Source organism: Passer domesticus, chromosome 14, assembly GCF_036417665.1.
Source record: "Passer domesticus isolate bPasDom1 chromosome 14, bPasDom1.hap1, whole genome shotgun sequence".
In the NCBI taxonomy this organism is placed as follows: domain Eukaryota; kingdom Metazoa; phylum Chordata; class Aves; order Passeriformes; family Passeridae; genus Passer; species Passer domesticus.
This window is the reverse complement of record NC_087487.1, coordinates 5,684,516-5,705,490: the sequence shown is the minus strand read 5'-3', so window position 1 is coordinate 5,705,490 and position 20,975 is coordinate 5,684,516. Positions and strand designations below refer to the sequence as shown.

The 20,975-nt window shown below is 37.8% G+C and overlaps 1 protein-coding gene across 10 annotated transcripts in view; it reads left to right on the top strand.

Annotated features, from left to right (window-relative positions):
* ENTREP2 (endosomal transmembrane epsin interactor 2) overlaps positions 1-20,975 on the top strand; it is an 85,277-nt gene that overhangs the window by 46,706 nt on the left and 17,596 nt on the right. For 7 of the 10 annotated variants that reach the window (XM_064389156.1, XM_064389148.1, XM_064389151.1 and 4 more), the window contains 3 exons: positions 1,081-1,191; positions 6,829-6,960; positions 16,771-16,878. In XM_064389156.1, coding sequence (XP_064245226.1) covers positions 1,081-1,191; positions 6,829-6,960; positions 16,771-16,878 — 351 coding nt within the window. The remainder of the gene's footprint in view (positions 1-1,080; positions 1,192-6,828; positions 6,961-16,770; positions 16,879-20,975) is intronic. The other 3 variants (XM_064389154.1, XM_064389153.1, XM_064389155.1) reach the window with 1 other exon arrangement.

Sequence of the window (20,975 nt, the reverse complement as noted above, 5' to 3'; positions counted from 1 at the left end):
CTGGTGTATGTTACAGCCCTTGTTGTCAGCTGTGATGCTTGGAAGAATCTGAAGCTGGCAACTAGCGTTTATAACACAGCTTCTGTCCTTTGGTTACTGCTGTGGAGTTAGGAGGTTTTGTCCAAAAGCACCAAAAAAAAATGTACAGCCATTTTGGATTTAAGGTTGTCAAAAATATTCCTAGCACATGCACTGACAAAAGATAACATCTTGTGAGAACAGTCAAGGGCTGTAAACTGTGAGCATGCATATGGAAAAGAGATGCAACAGAATTTCTTACTAATTTCATATAATACACTCACGCTCCTGTTGAGTTATGGCAATGTCAGCACTGAATATTTAAGGTGGCCACACATCAGGCACACGTTTGTTCTCAGCCTCTTACTGCTTATGCTGTTCCCTATATGTTGAGATTTTTCTCCCCTGACAGCACCAGGTTTTTGTACATTTAAAGCAATAAAACAATAATTAAACTGATGGAATCAGGTTAATGCTTGTTTTGACATATTTTGAGATGAGAAAAAAGGAGTAATTAACACCATGACTAGTTGATATGGAGGATGCTGCTTAAATTGTAATTGTTTAAAAACCAAGTATTTATATATACCCCGAATTTTATTCATTCTTTTTTCCCCACCTTGTAGGCACTCGTGATATGTGATATTCACAAATACTTTTCCTGTTTGAGATACCCATATCCCCATCAAAAGGATTTAAATTGTTTCAAGACTACATCTGTTTATAATAAAACATTTTTCAAATCTTACTTTTTAGTAATGCTTGGTAATAAAACCCATTAAATTTTCAGAGTATGTGATAGAGGTGGGAGATAAATGGATTATTTTGAAATGGCTGGAGGAAAACATATAATAGCCATGTCTAGTTTTGATTTAGCTTTCACTTACAGTGCAAGACCAAGGATGCTGTCAGATTAAGTACCCTACTCTCTTTAAAATACATGAAATGTTGCCATCCATGTAATTGTGTGACAGGCTGGAAGTTCTTGAACATCTAAATTATATTTGTTCCTTGTTTGCCTCTTGAAGTGAGTAATAATAGGGTGCTTGGGGTTTTTTCCAGATAACCTTTTTCATGCTGCTGTCTGCAGTGTGTGTGATGCTGAACTTGGCCGGGTCCATCCTCTCCTGTCAGAATGCTCAGCTGGTGAAGTCCCTGGAAGGATGTCAGTTGGTGAGTGATGGAAAACACGTTTCTTACCAAGAGCAAGGATTCTGTTTTTTATCTGTTAGGGTTTTACACACATTCCTTTAATTTCTAAAACAGTAGTTATTTAGTAGAGCAATCTATATGTGTTACAACCTAAAAAAACCATTTTGGTAAAATTGTGAGTTAAAGTGCTAATGTATTTAATGTTTTGCCACCTCAAAAAGTAACTTTTAATATCATAAGGATTGACTTTTTACTGTCCTGGTAAAAATGATGCTTCAGCAGAACAGGTGGAATTGAGGCCACATCAGAGCAGCGTGGTAGTTTCCATTTAATGTCAGCAGGGTCAGGATTCCTTCCATCCAGTACTTGTCCAGGCAGTGCATTTCACATCAGGAATGTTTTGGTATGTGTGTGCTAATATTTTGTTTGCCAACCTGAGTTGTTTTTCTTTTTCATTTCCAAAGTAACGAAAGTTACTTGTGTTAAATAAAATACAGAACAATACAAATTGTCATGATGTGGTATGCTCTAAATGATAAGGTACAATTTACCTAAAGCCTTTGTGTTTTTATCTCAGGAAAAAAAGCACATACACATTGAATTCCAGCATATTTTCTGACTTCAGCTTGCGAAGATGTCTGCAGAAGTCAACTCATGACTGAAATGTTTGAGTTTAAATAATAAGTGTTCAAACTGTAGTTTGGATTTTCAGAGCCTGATGAAATGCTAAGTAGCTTTGCCACAGCATGTTGTACTCTATAAAGGCAAGTTAATTTCATTGTGGCTGTTTATGATATTGTAACTGTTTTAAAAAAAACCAAACAAAAACCACCAACAAAAAACCAACAGTTTCTTCTGCCCAGATCTCGCTCTTGAGGTTTTCCTTGCTCAAAATCCCATTTCAGTCAAGCTGGGGACTTGCACATGAATATATTGCCTTGCCATGTTGCAGGGCTCATATATATGGAATTCTGGAGTTCTGTTCTCATAGACCACCCTCTGGGAGGGATGCACTGTAGAGAACAGCACTGCTTTATGATTAAGCACAGGGTTTGACTCAGACGGTGGTGATGTATTATGCTGAGCATATTTAATTACTTTATTACCATTTTTCACTCAAAAAGGAAAAATCCCAGTTTCTTAACAGCTTGTTCCAAGTGTATATTTAATTTTAATTCCTTAGATGGCTCTCTTTAGTGCTGTAGATCTGTGTAATCTTGCACTATGTGACTGGTGTACATTATAAAGTCTGAATCCTTTACTTGCCTCCTAGGATACAAATGTACTCTCTGGGGATGCAGCTCTAGGAGTCAAAATCCAGCCTTTGCAGACATGTGGTTTGAAATGTAGTTAACATCCCCTGTAACTGAACCAGTAAATTTCCAAGCACAGTATACTAAAAAAGTGAAATTAAAAATAAATTCTGTTTTAATTCTGGTCTTTCTGTCAAATTCATTCATGGTGAGTGCATGGCTTTAGAAGTGATAACAGTATCTACTGTACTATGGCGTTTAAATTCAGCAGGGTTTCACATGTAGTGTTGTTATTTGAAGAAAAAGAACGAGACACAGTGGTCTTATTTTGCTTTAAACACTGGGGATTTATTGTACATTCCATAATATGTATTTTTGTGTGAATATGAGAAATGTGCTTGCCATATGTTAGAATTTGAATGTGTAATTTGTGAAGTTGGTATATGTGCCCTTTATCCTGCAGCTTAGCAACATGCAACACTGAGGGGAAAAAAGGGCAGTAGCTTTAACGCCTTGTTACGAAAAATTAATTGGGATTTTTTTTTCCCCATAATTAGCTGCAGATCCTGTAGCCAAAACCTGAAGATACTGATTTAAATCAGTGAGAGTCGGATGTGTACAAGAAGTTACACACTCAAGCTGTTTGTTAAAGTGTATAGGAAAAACTTTTATGTATAGGAGTTTCTTTTACAAATAATGGTTCTCTGAAAATTGTTCTTTGAAAATAGGGATAGAGCAATTAATATATTTTAATTTATGTTCTATTACTGCACAAGACAGAATATCTTTTATTTCTTCATCTGTATTTTTTAATTGAGCTTACTGTCTTGTAAGTCACTTATTAATTTAAAAATAAATGCTGCAGTTTTAATTAAATTTAGAAGTTATTATTATTCAGAAAAGTAGTGGTAGTGTCAATCTCTTTTTTTTTTTTTTGATTGTACAGCTGAAATTGGCCAGTGGTTGCAGTAACACAGTAACACATAAAGGAAGCCTCTTCTTTCCCCTGCATTATCTTTAGCTGGAGTAGACAAAGCAAGGAAAAGTGGAGCAGGTACAGGTTCACAAAGAGCTGAATGGCAGAGCCCAGGTCCAGACCTGAGGTTTATTTGTTTTCCATTTTGCACTGGAATTAAATTCAGGTCTCTGCATATCAAAAACCAATTTTTAAAATTCTAGGAAAAAGAATATACTCTGTTTTGTTCTTAATAATCTGTCAGTTTTTAGTCTTGATATTTCCCTACAATGCAACTTTATCCTTACTGGATCCTCCCATCCTTCCCTCTGCATAAGGTACTAGAACTGACTGGAGTTCCTTCCTCTGAGTGCAGCAGTGGAGCTTTCTTGTACTTCACTGCCTTGTTATCAACTTTGGAACTCCCATACTGCATTTTGAAATTTTTCCTTCCCTTTTTAATGTTTCCTATAAAAACCCCTGAAAGTTAATTTAGAATAAGTAAAATCTATTACTGCTTGTACTGGAAGACTTCATTTGTATTAAGGAGGTGGTAGAATGCAAAGTAACAGTGTTAGCTAACTCCTAATTTGTCCTGTTAGGGGAGGGGGTGTGTGCACTTAGCAGTCAAATAAACAAACAAACTTCTTTTCAGCAGCATTGACAGAATTTGATTAGTTGATACAGATTTAAAAAAAACCAAAACCATAAAGCCTGTGAGAGTGTGTGCATGTATTTGTAATAAATCTGGAAGGTCCTTTCCTTTTTTGATTAATGGGTTTTGTGACTTTTGAAGTAAGAGTACTGCTTTTTGACAAAACAAAATGAACTTACAAGACAATTTGTGCATATAGGCAGCTCTGGCTGATGATTGAAATCTTAAATATGGTTTGTATGAGGGTGTACTGTGCAACTGGCACAAATATGAAAGCACACAAACTCTACTGTGGGTACTGACTAGCATGAGTAAGAATCACGAAGTGGGACACAAATATACACAGGATGGTGGGGGTATGTGCAGGGGATGAAGTGAATGATGAATTCTTGAGCTCTGCCAGCCAAAAAGAGATTGAAACACAGGCAGTTTTGGAGGCACTGCTGGTGTAATTGTGTCTGGGGCTGGCAAACACCAGCCCAGCAGCTGGAAGGAGTGATCCCAGCCCCTTCTCCCTGCACCAATGCAGATTTACTGTCAGTGCTGCTGTCTCTGTTTATGGAATCACACAGTGAATGGCCTTTGAGATGTGATTTGGGCTAACAGTAATCCACTTCTCCTCCTTCCTTCCCAGATGAAAATAAAAAAAAGTTAATTTTGGCACCGTTTAGGTCACAGAATAGCTGTATGAACTCTTGATCCTGTCTGCACAAGTGTGAGACTGCAGCAGGGCACAAAGGGGCATTCTGGAGGCTCAGGAGTGCTGTCAGCTGCTGAAGAGCAGTGACCAATGCAGTTCACCCATGCAGTGACACCTACAGCCTTTGGTCCTGCTCCCTATTGCAGGAACACAACTCAGCAAAGAGGCCACTTCACAAACATGGGAGGAAAAGGTGCACAACAAGGCAAATTGATAACAATTCTCCAAAAATAATAGGTTTCCAATCTGGTAGTGAATCTTGGGTGGTTTTGAATATGCTATGGTTCTTAAGATGGCCCTGTGCTTTGCAAAAACTGCCATATAAAAAAATAGCTTTTAACTAATTTTAAGAATTAAATTAAAAGAAGGGCTACTGGGCAGCACAAAGTTATGGAACAACTTTCAGAATGAATTGAGAATCTCCCATAAATGAGGAATCTTGACCCAGCCTTTTGAGCCTCATGTTTGTGACACCTGTTCATTACATGTGATACAGGTGGCCCTTGGGATCTGTATTTCACATTAGCAATGCCAGGTACATGGCCTTTATTAAACAGGGGCAGCAAGAACCAGAATAGATAATCTTGTATTAGAAAGCTCTGTCTGAAGTCCATTTTCCTCATTGCAAAAACTTTTTAGCAGCTGAAGCCTATATTGATTTGCCAGGTGTAGCCTTCTGGGCCCTGGCCTTGGCACAGCTCTAAATTCAAAGTGTGAGTTCCAAAATTCCTCAGCAGCATTTCTCAACCCCTGAACCATTTCCAGAGAGTTTTGGGAGCAAGACCTCCCCAGTGACAGACAGTGCTTTGATTTTACATTGGCTTGAGGAGCTGAGGTCAGCTGATCATAAACCGTTTAGTTGGGTTTTGCTCAGATATTTCACCTTTTAAAAGAAAGTATTAAAAGATTGCAGGAATTGGAAAAAAACTAGTCTGAAATTCTTCAAGCTGCTTTGTAGTGAAATTGTATGCTAATGAGAAATAAAACCCACAACTGTCACAGAGGTGAGCAAACTATGTTTTTTCTTTATTTCTGTGTTACTGGCATAGGGTATGACCAGTTTCTGTGAGTTGCCACAGACAATTATTTCCTGTGCTGCCTTGGAGAATATGGGAAATGGTGTAATTTACATACCCAGTTTTTTCTAAAGCATTTTACAAATTGTGCTGGCTAGAGGGCAATCTGGAGTCTCAGGAGCTGAAGTCCCCTGAGATAGCTCCTGCCCTGAGTGTGCTTTCATCACAGTAAGCAAGCATTCAGTCATCTGTACCTCATCTGGAGAAGCTTATTATGATCTTTTAATTGCCTCTTATTTTTGCTCTTCCATCTGCTGTCCTGGTCACCAGCATGTAAAGAGAGAGTGCTACATAAGCCTGATAGGGGTAGCATTAAAAATACATATATTTAAACATATAAATTTTGAGATCATATGAACAATTTAAACATTCTTTGTGGTCTAAGAAGTAAGTAAATATTCTGTTGAAATGATTCTATGTATGAGGCTGTGCAAGGTAATTCTACAAGGAATGCTGGTACCTGTTTTTGTTCAGGAAATTGGCAACATCCTAGAGAGAATTTGATTTAAAAATAGCAAATGTGTATTTGCATTTGGATTTTTTTTGTGGATTTGTGTCTGGAAATTTTGGGGTTTTTTTAATGCAAAAAAGTAACAGAGTGATTCAGATCTCACCACCCAGCCACTGTGCTTCCATCTTTACTTTGGGAAATAAAGGACTGATTTGTGATCATGACTCCTTCACTTATTTTCTGACCTCTTTCTGTTATTTTTGTTTTTCCCACATTGGGTATGATTTTATGTTTATTCACTTGAGTTACTCTGGTTTCACCTGCTCCTGCAAAGCAATTTTTTTTTCAAAGAGGCATAAAAGGTAACACTTTTTACATTGAATCCTCCTTCTGTATTTTACCTGTTTTTATCGCTTATATTAGCCATTGGAAAACATTCTGCTCCAAAGGTTCTGCACAGACAATTTCATTTTGCATTTAGTAGTCATTACTGTAACTGTAAATACCATTTTTGGTAAGGGTGTTTCTGTTGATTTATACTTTTTCTGACCTTTTCTTTTCTCCACAGATTAAATTCGACAGTGATGGTGTCTGTGTTTGCTGTGAAATGCAGCATCAGACATCAGGCTGCAGTAACCTGGGAGAAACACTGAAACTGAACCCTCTGCAGGAGTGCAATGCAGTGAGGCTGACCCTCAAGGTGTGTTAGGAGACAATTAACTGTTTATTGCAGTGCTAACTTAGCCAGACAAAGTGTGTGTGAGGGGAGCAGCAGCTGCTGTTCTGCCTTCATCCATCCTAACGTGCAAAAACCATCTCTGTCACAATGTCAGCATTTGTGTGGGTAACTGCTTTGGTAAGGACTGCTCAAGAAACAGAGGTTCAAACTGGCTGTGGTTTATGCTGGAAGGTGCAAGAACAGGTATCTTTCACTGTGCTGTTCTGAGGTGATGTTTTATGATATTATGGTGAATGCAAACACAAAGTGGTGCAGAATGATGAAATAACTCCTGATGTGCTGCTGCCACGAAGGCAGCCACGTCACTTTGGGAGAGAAGAGTGAGTGTTCTTCTGGGTGATGCTGGAAACCTGCTTACAAACTGCCCTGCAACGTGGTAAGAAGTTCAAATCTTGCAGCATTTTGTGATGATGAAAAATTGAGAGCAAATACTAAGAATATTGTATAAGTGAGTTAAAGCTCAGTGTGATTGCTGCCATCATTGCTTCACTTCATTATCACCAAATGGGAAGGCATTGATGCTATGTTGTTTTGAAAAATAAAAGGGAGTCAATGAAAGAACTGCTCAGCAAAAGGAACCCTAGGCTGAGAGGCAGATATTGATTCATTCTAGGTTTAGTTGCATGATCAGCAGAACTCTGTATCTGTGACTCTCAATTTCAAAGTATATACTTTAATAAAATTAATAGAAAATAATGGAGTGAAGTAGAGAAATTCATTGTGAGAAGGATCTTAGGGAAGTAGATTTTCTCAGGTGGGTCCTGAGAAAGCTATAAGATATTTGAAGATATATTTTAAAATTCAGAATCGATAGAAATCCCATACAAAGTATGTAGTAAATAAATATTCTTCAGCCTTGTTAAGAAAAAGAAAAAAAAGCTACCACCAATTAATGTGGATGAGGTAGAGGTTAAAATATATTTCTATGGCCCCAAAATTAAGTGAGAAGTCTGCCTCAGGTTTGATGAGGATGATGAAGGTAACAGAGCAAAAATCTCCTGGGCAGCAGGAGTTTAGTAAGTGGAAAAGGAGCATAAGTTGACATTGCTGGTCAAAACATAACAATAACAGTGAAATGTATTACAAGAAGGTAACTTCTGAGAAGGACATTCCTCAAAGTATGACAGATGCAGAAACATGGACCTGTCATTCAGGAAAAGCTGACTTGCTAATCCCATGAAAATAAAGATTGAGGGAGCATATGTTTGCTTCCTGTAAATATGTCAGCGAGGTAAACTTTAATGAGAGGGAAAACAACTGTTTATCTTTGGAGGACCTTGTCAGCATATGAAGTGAGTGGAAGTGACATATGCTGAAAATCAAGACAAGGATTCTAACCAATACAGTAATCAGAATACAAGCACAAAATTTAATTTCTTCTATGATATAACTCAATCATTTATAAAGGGAATTGACATATCAACTTACATTACAAGAAAATGGGTTTAAACACAGGAGTTCCCATGAGTATAGTCTGTGAGCAGTTTTAATTATGTTCAGAACTTTTCATCTAAGAAAGGATAGTTAGGAAAGTGACATTTTCAGAAAGTTTTTTGCATCTTTTTCAGTTTTAATTCTACATTTGCTTTCTGTTTGGCTTAGCTCTGATTCCTGGCTGTAAATTTTAGAACAGTGTTCTACTAAGCCCATAAGAAAAAAAGTTAACAGCTCATTAGGTAACAGCTGACAGTGATAAGGCTCACCCTCTTCAATTACAATTAACACCTACAATGTGATTTTAAAGAAACAGATGTTTTAGTACCAAAATCTCAATTGTATTCATTGTTTGAGGAGCCAGAGGGAGAGAAAATGTAGAGAAAATGTTAAGATGATACATTTCATGTATAACATTGTGTAGGTTTCATGATCCTCTTTATTGCAGGTGGGGTAAAACTCTGGTGTTTCCACTAAGTCACCTGTGGGGTTTAGGTGGGAGCAGCTGTGGAGCTCCACTGTGAACAGAACAATGCAGCACACATCACCTGTCTGATGTTGCTCCCAGGCAGTCAGGACAAGGACACCAGCAGTGGCTACTGGCCCTGTGTGTGTTAACTGAGCCCTGAATGGTACTGAGTGGGGGTTTATAATTGCTTTGAAAAATCTCTAAATGTATTGTTCTTGTTTCTGCAATGAACCATCTCTATGTGCCCTTTTGTAAATCAATCCTCCTTCTTTCTTCATTGAAGCCCTGAATAAATTACTCAAACCTTTTAATGGGGCCAGAGGAGCTGCCACTGCAGTATGTATGGTCCCACATATGCACATTTATAGATACAAGTATTGATTGCAAATGCTGACTGATCTATAAGTGCTGGGTTCTGACATTAGTTGAATAGTGGGGTTTCAGCACAAAATTATAAGTTACAGCAAAATAGACAAAAATACTGTGCTGTTTCCCTGTTGTACTGGGGTCTCAGCCCACTCAAGGGTGTGGATTTGGTAGGGTTAGAATTCTATTTATAAGGCACCATACTTGTAGTCTTGTCTGCACACCTCAGTAAAAATAGCACAGCTTCATGATGTGATGAACTGCCATTGAGATCTGCAGTCACCCAAGTGTGATCCATCCACCCTGTTTTACAGTGGACAGACTTCCTGGTTCCTCTGTATTTCACTAGGAGACTTGGGGTTTTTTAGTTTTCTGCATTAGTAGCTCCTAAACTGCCCCTAAAAATAAGGTTCCTTGCTTTCCTTTGGATACTCAGGGTCAATAATCTGTGCTTCTAAAGGATGTCAGTGTCCTAGTATCTTGATTTTTTTACAGTAACCACACTTCTAGAACAGCTTTATCCCATATTAGGAAGTTACTTGGTTTAATTAAAGCCAAATGAAGGCACAAGCAAATCCTACCTATTTACAAAATTAGTTAAAAGAGTTTAAAAGTTTTATTAAGAATCAGGTGTCCAAAAAATGAGATGATGGCCACAGATGGGATGGATTTAGGAGGCAGTTTCAATAACATCAACTTAATCTGGTTTCCTGCAGGAAGTGGATGAAATTTTAAGGAACTGAGGGGGTTTTTTTTGTCATGTCAATTAAAATAAAAAGGCTAAATTTTTCTGACATCTTTCATCTGTGAAAATGTTGTCTTCTTTCTAAACTCAGAGTATTCTTAACCTACTTAAGATATACATGCAACATTTTCAGAGGATGAAGTTAGATATTTAGAAGTTCAAATTATTTTGTAACATATTATTGCTGTCTGATACTGACATGCAGAAGGGGAATGTTATGCTGTTTTGGTTTCATAAGGATCCAGCTGAATATTTTTAATTATTTTTAACAGCTTACACAGTCCAGAATACCTGCAAACATGTATGTGAGTTGACAGATTTGCTATTTATGTAATTAGTTCCTACTTTACTTAAGGTGCATCTGTAGAATGCTTTTGTGACTATCATGCAAGGAGAGAAGCTGATTCCCTCCTCTGCCTTCAGCATAAATATTTGGTTTGGAGCTGCTAAAGTTCAAGTACAATATAAATAGTAAATGGCTCTTTCAGGTTTCTGGTTCCATTCATTAGTTAGGCATCTCTAGTGGAGATTTATGTAGCTCAGGGCTCTTACAGTCTTCTGTGTGAATACTTGCTTTCCTTTTCTCTCCTTTGAATGCCAATTCATTGTTACTGAGTTTCCTGATGACCAACTCTACTCATATATTTAATTTTTTTTTCATTCAGAAGATGTTTCCACTTGAAAAACAGAGGAGGATAGCTCCTAGCACATTCTTTAGAGTTTTGAGAGCAGTCTTTCTTCAGGTTTACTGTAAGACCAAATGCAATATGAATAATTTTATTGAATGACTTCCCTGAAAGGCTTCAAAAGCTACTTAGAATTGGATAAAGCTCAGCACAGAATAAATAATTCCAGATCAGATTTTTAAGTGCTGGATTTGTTTCATATTCCTTTACAGGCAGCTGAAAATATTCCCTACATTCAGAGTGTATTTACCACACCAAGACCATCAAAAATAGGGTGGGTCAGGGTGGGCTTTGTAGTCTGAATACTATTGAGCTACTTTTCCTTCCTCATACTTCTTTCTGTTCCTAGCTTGGACAAGGAGTGAATTGGTTGTAAACTTCTCTCATGGCTGAAAAGGTGCCTCTTTGAATGGCTGGAATCTATTTATTCCATCCTAGTGCAGTTATGTTGTGAAACCTTAGCCTTTCAGGAGTCTCTAACTATCATATCCCCAGTGCTAAATTTAATGCAGACACCTGAGTTGGAAGGTATGCAAACTTGAGTGAAAGCAGAGAAGATTTTTAAATAGCAGTGCACTGCTTCTTAAAAATATAATAAAATAGTGAATTATACTGTACTTTCAAACCTTAAATCTATTTTATGAACTGTTGTTCATTTCTCCATTTACAATGCAATGTGTGGTAGAGACCCGTTTGACTCAGAATTAATTCTTGAGCCTTCCTTGTATTAGAGCAGATATTTTTCCCAGTGTTTTTCTAGACATATCCAGTGAGAACAACTAAAGTTATATTTTGAGTTAAAAGGATTGTTGTCCTTGAATTCTTGAATAAAAGAGGTACATTGACACTAATTTCATGGGTGAAAAGGCTTTGCTGCTCATTATCTCTTTTCAGGATGCAGTAGTATAAGAAATGAAGCACCATAATTGAAGTCAATCAAGGAGAAAGGAAATCATCTCCACAGCGCTGCAGCCGTGGAGCTGCTTTTAGCCATTGATCGCTGGGGATGCTGAGATCCGTGTGCTCAGGGCTGCTGCTCACAGAGCGCTCCTTTTACACATCAGCAGGCTGATTTTGCTGCTTTCATCCCGTATTGGCTAAGGTCTCAAAAGTGCCAAGAACCTCAAAGACTACAAATCTTTTATTTCCACAGGAAAATAATCTATTCAGCCAGCAAAATGTGAGTGTGTTGTAAAGAGAGCTGTCAGTTCAATACTGTTGAGCAGGCTGGAACTCATAAAATGAAATGGGTGTACTTTGTGTCTTTCTAGGGCAAAACAGGTTTAAATACAGTTTCTCACTTCTATGTAAGCAGCACAGCTGATTAATTTTCTGTATAGTACTTGGCAGAGTGAATATTTTGAGGTAATTGTGCTTCATCTCTGTGGTGTGGTCTGTACTGAGTGACAAATTCTCTGCTTTGATGTTCATGCATGTAACTTAATTTACAGTACATTTCATTGCTGTGATAGGAAGAAGCAGGACAGTGACTAAATACTTACCAAAGTCTGCATTTGAGTTGAGTTTTGAAGATGTCCAGGCATTCCTGTTTTAGCCTGGCTTACTTGATAATTTTGAAAGACAACTGACAAGTGCAGTTATAAATTGGTTTCTAAGCTGAAGGAACTCTATGGGTATGGCCCACCATTACAGTGAAGTGATACCATTCCAGTTTTGCTTTGTGTTTGCTGTGATAGGAGGCACAAATGACATTCTGAAGGACAAAATTTCAGGAGGGTGAGCACACGTGCAGTGAGTGTTCATTGGTTATAAAGGACCAGCTCTGCCAGTGGGCCCATCACTGGCTGATGGGATTTGTGCCACTGTCATTTTTCATTTTAGATTCTATCTCATCTCTGTGCTTCTGTCAGGTAATTGCATGTGCTAACAGCTGTTCTAAATTGCTTTGTTAAATGATTGTTTCTACAGTTGAGTTATCGATGTGGCAATCACCAATTTTTTACTTATTCCAGTTTGATGCTATCTGACTGCTTTATCACCCAGCAGTTTGATGGAAAACAAAGAAAATCAGTTTTTAGGACAAATTGCTTCTCAAACATATTGCAGTATGAATTTTTTATATGATATTCTCAATTAATTGTATCTTAAAATTACATTTTTTGAATACAGAATATTAAAATATTGCATTTAAACATTCAGATTTTAAATAATACTCAGATTTTGTAATACATCTGCCATTTTAATCTGTTCTGTAGCATTTTGGACTACATGTTTATATAACATGCATTTTTATACATTTATATATTGTTTTAATCGTGCTAGTAAAGGAAGAACTGAGGTGCAGTAGCACAAAAACAGTGTCAAAAGAATAATAGTGAAAATAGCTTGAATTAGGAAAAAATTAAAAATAGCTGTTCTGTCCCTAAGTTAGACATATGGGAAATGATAGTATGAAGATTTGAGAATGCACAGGTATCATGTGGGAATGCACAGGTATCCTTTGGGAACACAGCACAAGTCAGAGGTGTCTGTTGTTATAGAAAACAGCTATGCATGTGCTGGCACCATTAATTTGGTAATTGTTCAAGCTGTAGTACAAATGGAATACTGCAACCATGAAATCTTGCTTTTTTTCAGTCAGTACTAAATTTTAGTTGTACTTTTAAGATTTAGTGAGGGACCTACTTGGGAAAATAAGTGGCCACAGAGAACCAGCTCACAATGCTGTCTGGCCCCTGTGGGTGTATCTGGACTGACCTGGGCATGGTTCCAGCCAGTTCTGACACTGATTGCACTCTGAAGGGGATTTGTGTCCTCTGCAGCTAGTGAGCCAAGGTGTATGAAGAAAATTGTGTATGTAACCTTTTGAAGAATAATTCTCCCTAGTACATTGTACTTATCAGTGCATTAATTACCATGTAAACATGCTGAAGAATCAGAGTTTTGTCTTAAAAAGACAAAGACAGCATCTAAGAGAAAATTGGTTCAGCCATTTCTGAGGAGCAGAGAATTGTTTTTCATACCATTAGAGATCCACATGTTGTGTGTTCTGGTAGATGTCAGCTCAAGATCTGTTACTAAAGCTCCCTGATTTTGTATTTAGTACAGATTTCCTACTCCTTTAGACACCTATAAATGTAGCTGGCTGGGGCTTGGGCTGTGGGGAGTTACAACTGGCCCTGTTGTGGTTACTGCTTTTTCACAGACATTTCCTAAAGGACGTCTTAATTGTCATTGTTTGTTCCAGCTGCTGTCTGTCAGCACCTCCCCTGTCCTTCTGGCAGCGTGCTTGGCCAAGGAGGGCTTTAGTTCCTGCTCACTTTTTATCTATAGCTGAATAAATGAGTGTCATGGATTACCTAATTATTTTTTCTACAGGGCACAGGGAGTGAATTTCCTGAAAATGGTGAATTGCCTGAGGCTGATTAATGTTTGGGGAGGGTGAGGGGAGTGGGGAGCAGAGGAGAAGGGTGGGTTGTGGCTTGATTCCTGTTTGAGTTGAAACAGACTTTAGGATAAAAAAGCCAAAACAAATAAAGACGCAGTCTTGCTTTAAGAAATATCTCGTGGTGGTGAGGCCTCCACAATCATTGCTTAGTTATTACTGTCTCTAAATTAATTATAACTTAATTTATATATTAATATATAATTTAATTTATAATAGCTGTCTCTTAAGTTAAAATTTTAGACTTACAATGTTTTAGATGTCTGCTCCTTACTGATCTTTATGAAATACATAAAAACTCTGCATCCCTGCATTTGGAATTTTCTAGTTGTACCTTCACCATCAAAGAGATTGTAGCAGGAAGAGGAATGGTGTGCTTAGCCTGGAAAGGAGTGTGTGGAAAGAGGCTGCTGTTCCTGTGGGCAGTGATCCCTGCCCTACATCAAAGCATAATGCTGGGTAACAAACAGAGCACAGCTGTCCCAGCCTGCCGAGGAACGTGCAGGGTGGGTGAGGATCAGTGTAGCCTGCAAGGCACAAGAAATGATCCTCACACTAGAGTCAGTGTTTGCAAGGCCTTCAGTTGTGCCTAGTTTAGGATTCTGCATTTAAGGAAAAACGTGGGCCCAGGTGAGGTGAAACAAATTCGATTAATGAAAAGGATTGGAGGCCTAGAAAGTTGATTTCAGTTGAGAATTGGAGAAAATGGTGTTAATATGTCATGCAGTAAAGGTGGAAAAGGCTTCAAGAGTGGTAATAGAGTTCAAAGGTATAAAAGTCTGCTGTGTAACAGCCTGTTCTCAAGAGCTATAGAAGAAAAGAAGCCCTGGGTTGTGTTTGTGGGATGGACATAACCAGGACACTGATAGTAAAAATAAACACTGGAATAGTGGGATGAAGCTGTGGGGTCTTTAGGAACAGATGAGAAAACATCTGTCATGAGACTTAGAGGCACAGTTAAGTCTGTCCTGGGACATGTCAAGTAGTATAAGGGTCTTGGAGACCCTTTGCATCCTAATTTAGAACTTTGATTTTATTATTAAGCATAAACGGTATTAAGTTATGCAGTCAGATTGGCTAAGTTTTATGTATTTAAATGGCTGTCCTAGGCAATGGATGATGTTTCTTCCTGCTAGGAAACAGTCCTATTTTCTACCCTAGATCTTGTCTCTGCCTCGGTGTTCTCTAAGTTTGCATATGGAAAGCAGAACATGAAGGATCTCAATCTCCTTTTTTTGCCACTGTTAACTAATTGGGTCTCCAGGGACCACTTTGCCTGTTTACCTCCATTTGAATGCTCTAAGTAGGTCTGTATGACTTTGACTGAGTCCTCTGCATCACCTTCTGTGACTTCCTGATTGGCCCTTCCAGTATTTTGCTGTTAATGCTGATGATTAATTATTCCCCTGGCTGAGGGGCTGGCCAAGAAGACAGAAAACTACTGACCAGACAGCAAGAGCAAATCTGGCTCAGTGGAAGTTCCTAAATGACTAAAACTTGTTGGCCCATTTATTGTCTGCCTGGTTCCCATAGCTGGCATTTCCATCTTCAAATGAAGGTCACTTGAGGAGCAAACAATTACAGTGGCAGGAGTAAATCTACACCTTTGTGTCATTTGTTTCAGAACTGTTGGGGAAAACAAAGCAATTTATAGCATAGAAGTTATTTCATGCACTGGCAGTGAATGAAATACTCTTTTAAACTTAGATCCTATGGAATGTTCTTTACACAGTGAGTGTTTTTTACTCATGGTGTTGTAGCAATTTTGTTCTGTTCTCTGTGCTGCTTTTTCTCAGATGCTTTTACTGGCTCTTCAGAGAACTGAGCCACACAATAGCCACAGCAGCCATGCAGTTTCTGTACAAGGATTGTAGGAGTTTTGAAATGTTGCCAGCACACTAAATTCTTTTCTTGTCTTTTCACTGGCTGTGGAGAAAGTAAATACAAATCCAATGATTGGAAGAGAGATAAATGCTTTATTTTTAGTGACACCATTGCTATAAAAATGTTCCATTTTAATTCAAATGCTTCTTTTATTCTACTTGTTAAACCAATATTCTGTGTTCTATTTTAAACTTTATGTTCTTTAAAAAAAAAAGCCAACAATATGACCATAGGCACTCGATTCATCAGTAGAAGGTGAATGGATGTGTAATCATTGCTTTTCTCTCATGTATAAAAATATTTCAGATGCATTGAGTTTCTGACACAGGATAAGTCTGTATTTCATACTAGAATTTTTTTAACATACAACCCTAAGTTGTAGATTTCAACTACTCAAAGCAATAATATTTCTGCATGTTGCTCTTAATCAGAGGTGTCTTTCATACTATCTTTCTTGTGATAGCTGCAGCTTGGAGTTGACTGTGAAATAGTAATTTGTCTTTTCAGGGAACAAGAAAATTTGAATATCAGTATTTCTGAGGGAATAGCTAATAACAAATGTGTTGTGAGAGCTGGGAAAGGGAAGATGTTTGTTTCTGTAATTGCTGCCTTTGTGGATTGCTACCTGAAAAAGATTACAAGCTTAATGAGTTCTACCCAGTTACTTGGGACCTTATTCATCGACAGCAGTTGAGAGTGTTTGTTATCGAATTCCTCAAGCATTTCCTGTCCTTTGTGTCCCTGAGATGAGAGATGATATTCTGCTGATGTCTCTCCGCAGGACCTGTTGTTCAGTGTGTGCGCTCTCAATATCATCTCCACCATTGTCTGTGCTTTGGCAACAGCAATGTGTTGCATGCAGATGGTTTCTTCTGATCTTCTGCAAATGGTGAGTATGTTTCAGTGGCAACACAGGGTTTGTCCAGCATAACACAGTGTCCTTCTCTGTGGATACTCATTTGCACCTCCTCTTTGCTTATAAATTTAAGCCTATTTGTGTGTCTCTGTGTAGTGCTGGAATGTGTGTGTACATGGGTGTATTTTGTCTGCATACATCTATATAAACATAGCATATAGATGTATGCAGCATGAGGAGCTGCTGTGTTTTAATGTTTATGTATTATAGTCGAGTGGTATGATCAGGATTTTGCAACTGGGAGTTGTTCTTTTTGTTAACGAGGTTATTAATGAGGTTCAGTTACAGATGCACGTTACATTGCTGTCATCACTTGTATATTATCTCCAGTTTCCACACTCCTGGAATTCCTTAGCTTCAAGACCCCAGTTTTCATTACTAGATTGGCATGAGAACTACAGAGTATGAGAAGTATAAGTACAAAACTGAACTTTTCACAGCCCTGTGCCAATAATTGTGTTTTCATAAGGAAAACATGTTTAGCCTCAGAGTAGCATTTGTCTTCAAAACAGGAGCAAGAAGGATCATTAGTCTTCTGCACAGTCAGCTGCATCACAGGATGCTGTCTTGTTTTGGTTGGACAAAGGCAGCTTTCCTATTCCAAATGAGTGTTGGGACTCACAAGGTTTCAATGTAAAAAAAAATAAATTAAAAACCTTTGTATTTTTCAGCCCAGCTCCACTGCTTATAACCTTGCTCTAATTCTGATTAATCTAGGAAATGTTCTGTTTAGTAAAGGAGGGCAAACACACAAATCTAATACTGGCCATTTGTACATTCTGGTATTGGAAAAGTTTGCATGGATGGAAGAAGACTGGCCCAGCAAGTTAGCTGCAAACCATATAAACAATACAGAGATGTTGTAAAGCCTGCCCATGTAGGCATGGTTGTTTTAAAAATGAATAAATAATTAGAAATACACTGGGTGCCATGGGTATTGATTTAAGTGCATGAATTACAGAGATAAGGCTGCCCTTTCTACACAAGTGTTCCAGTCACTGGGTTTCAAACCCAGTTAATGAGTATCTTCAGTCTGGGATCTGGTGTTTGCTTCACATAGTAATGGGTATAATAAGCTGGGCTCATATGTTTAGGTAATTACTGCAAATAGTACATAAATGCATTTTTGCTGTAGGGCTCTGTGTATGCATATTGTGCAGGCTGGTAGAGGCTTGTAAGCAGTGCTTATTTAATAACACTAGTATGGATGGGAAACAATCAACAGAAATAATAACTTCAGCTGATGACACTTGTATTTTAAATGTTAAAGGGTCTTTATAATCTTCTAAGTATTCTTTCTTTTAATACACTCTCCCCTCCATGTTTACTACAAGAATGCCCATTGACTAAAGAACTTTGTCAACCTTGCAGTGATGATGGGGAGATTAAGAGATTAGCATACCTCAAAAAATCTATCTAGTGGAAAAATGGTAGCAGTGGTCCAGAAGTGTATATTCCAGGAATCTTGATCTACACTTAATGGTATTTATCAGTGTCAGAGGAAAAAAAAATAGGTAACAACAAACCAAGACCAATATTAAAGTGCTTCTGATGGGCATAAGCAAGAAGCAGTACTCTCAATAGGAAGTCAAATTCCTAAAAGCACATAATTTTTCTCTCTGCCACCTCATTCTGGATGTCTTTAAGATTCTTTCTTTCCCACCTGGCAATGCTGCCATTTCTTGGTTTCAATGTTTATTTCTTTTTGCTTCCTATGCTTTGTGTTTCCAGCTTTCTGTCTTCCTGCTTAGTTGTCTGTTCTCCCACCCTTTCAGCTCCATCGACAAGAATTTTCTTCCTTCTCCCCAGAAGAAGGGAAATACCTATATATCTGTATTTCTGCTCAATCCCAGTCTTTTCTTGTTTATCAGTTTTTCCCTTTCTTTTTTCAGGTTGCTGAGCCAGATTCCTACTGGGCCTAAGTGAGCGTAACTTCCCTGGGGCTACGCTGACTTAGACCAGCTCAACTCTCACCTGAGGATTTCTTTTTCTTTCACTACTTTCAGCCTATTGTCCCATGATCTGCAGTTCCCCTTTGCTCTACTACACCCAGAAATCTGATTAACTTCATTTTCTCTTGCTTGTTAATGCTGGATTTGTGCTTTTTCCTTTTACTTTTCACTGATGCGTTCATCTTCTCTTAGCTGGGTTGTACCAGGTTGGAAGTTTGACAGCAGCAGCAAGAGCTACCACTCCTCATAGCTGAAAAGGTTTTAATTATTGTGCTGATGGTTTTACTCTGTTCTACAGTATTCAGGAGCTCTGTAGGCTCTCCTGTAACAAGAAGAGGCAATAGGGAACACCCTCCTTGGATGTCATTAGGTTATCATTAGAGCAATCGGTTCTGTGATTCCTGTGCTGTGTTCTTGTCTCAGATATTAATTCATTGGAATGGTAATTTTTGCAAATTCAAAGAATTCCAATTTATTGCTTAGCAACATAAAGCAGGTGTAACGGTCTCAAGAAAATCTGCAATGATTCTGTTATTTTGTGCTTTGTTGATGACTTTTGCATACAGCAAGTGTCTTGATTCATACAGGCACACTGATGTATTTTACTGGAAACTGCTGTCTCCTGACATCCCAACCTTTAGGAAAAAATCCTAAAAACACAAACACAAGCTGTCCAGTAGTAAGCACACTTTAAATTTTCCAGTGAATTTGAAGAGGGGTTTTTAGGTTTAAAACCAGTCCTACCCAACAAATATTTTATTTCAAGTGCTAAAGAAAAAAAATACAGCAAAATACTTCAAAGTATTTTTATTGCTTTATATTTTATTTTATATTTTTTGCTGGATTGTTCCTTGTTTGAGTTGACTGTTTTAGAAAGTACCCCAAAATTTTCATTTCACTTTAACATTTCTCACTGTGTTAAGTATATGCATTTGCTCAGGCAAAGAAGCCCTACCAATTGTGCTAAAGCTGCAAGAGAAAGTGATACCATAGCTAAAGATTGAAAAGGCATTTGTTGTGTTTCACTAGAGAGTTTAAGGCTGCACTCCATTACAGGGCTTCCCAGAATTGTTCTTTCTATGTACACACCCCTCCAGGAAATAAATGTGAATCAAATCAGATCATATCAAGGCTCTGTAATGTGAAGAAACCTCTTTTAATAACCAAACTGTCACTTCCATGATATTTCATTTGTTGCCTGAGGCAGTTTCAGTTTGCATCTTGTCTGATGAATGGCTACTGCAAAAATGCACCCAGTTTTCTTCAAAAGGTAGCTGCCTGGATTAAAGTAAGAAATACAAGATATTACACCCACTGTGGCCGAGCTAAAGCATGAATTACACCTCTTCCAGCCCTCTTTCCACTCCAGATCTGTTTATACACTTCTTATCCTAGAAGTGCTGGCACTGATATCAATGAGTGTGTTCTGATTTTATCACCATCACTGTTAGTAGCTGTTCATGTTGTGTGATACCTAAACCCATCTGTTATTTTGTAAAGAAAATAAGGTAATGATGACACATGCAAGCTGTAATGTTTAATTACTGTTTTCATCAGTCCTAGTGATAATTCAGCATGTCATTATCTTAATAGGCTGTAGTTAATATTTCTACTCAAACACCTCACAGAAAGCATCTCTGTGTGAGGGTAATATGTTGCTGGCATTGTTTAACCCCCATATTCTGGTGAAATAGTGATAAGAAAAACCTGCAGAGTGAAACTTAAGTGAGAATTGATCTTACATTATGACATATAATGTTTTATTTAATCTAATGACATCATAACCTAAATAATCCTTTTTTGGGCACAAAGTTCACTTAGAGGTATTGTAAAACCCAGATGACAGTGACTTTAGAAATATGCATTGGGAATGATGTACATCCATAGAAAAATCCTAAATGTAAATATGGTTGCATAAATACTCCCCTCACACCCACCATAAATGCAAACCTTAGGTCAGGAAATCTTTTGAGATTTTTAATAAATGTAGCATTTTTCATCAAGCAATTTATGGGTAGAATAAGAATATTTAATATTTAAGACTAAAATACAGTAAGAACTTCAAAAAGATATCACAGAGCAATGCCCATGAGGCTACAGAGGTAATGGCTTGTGATA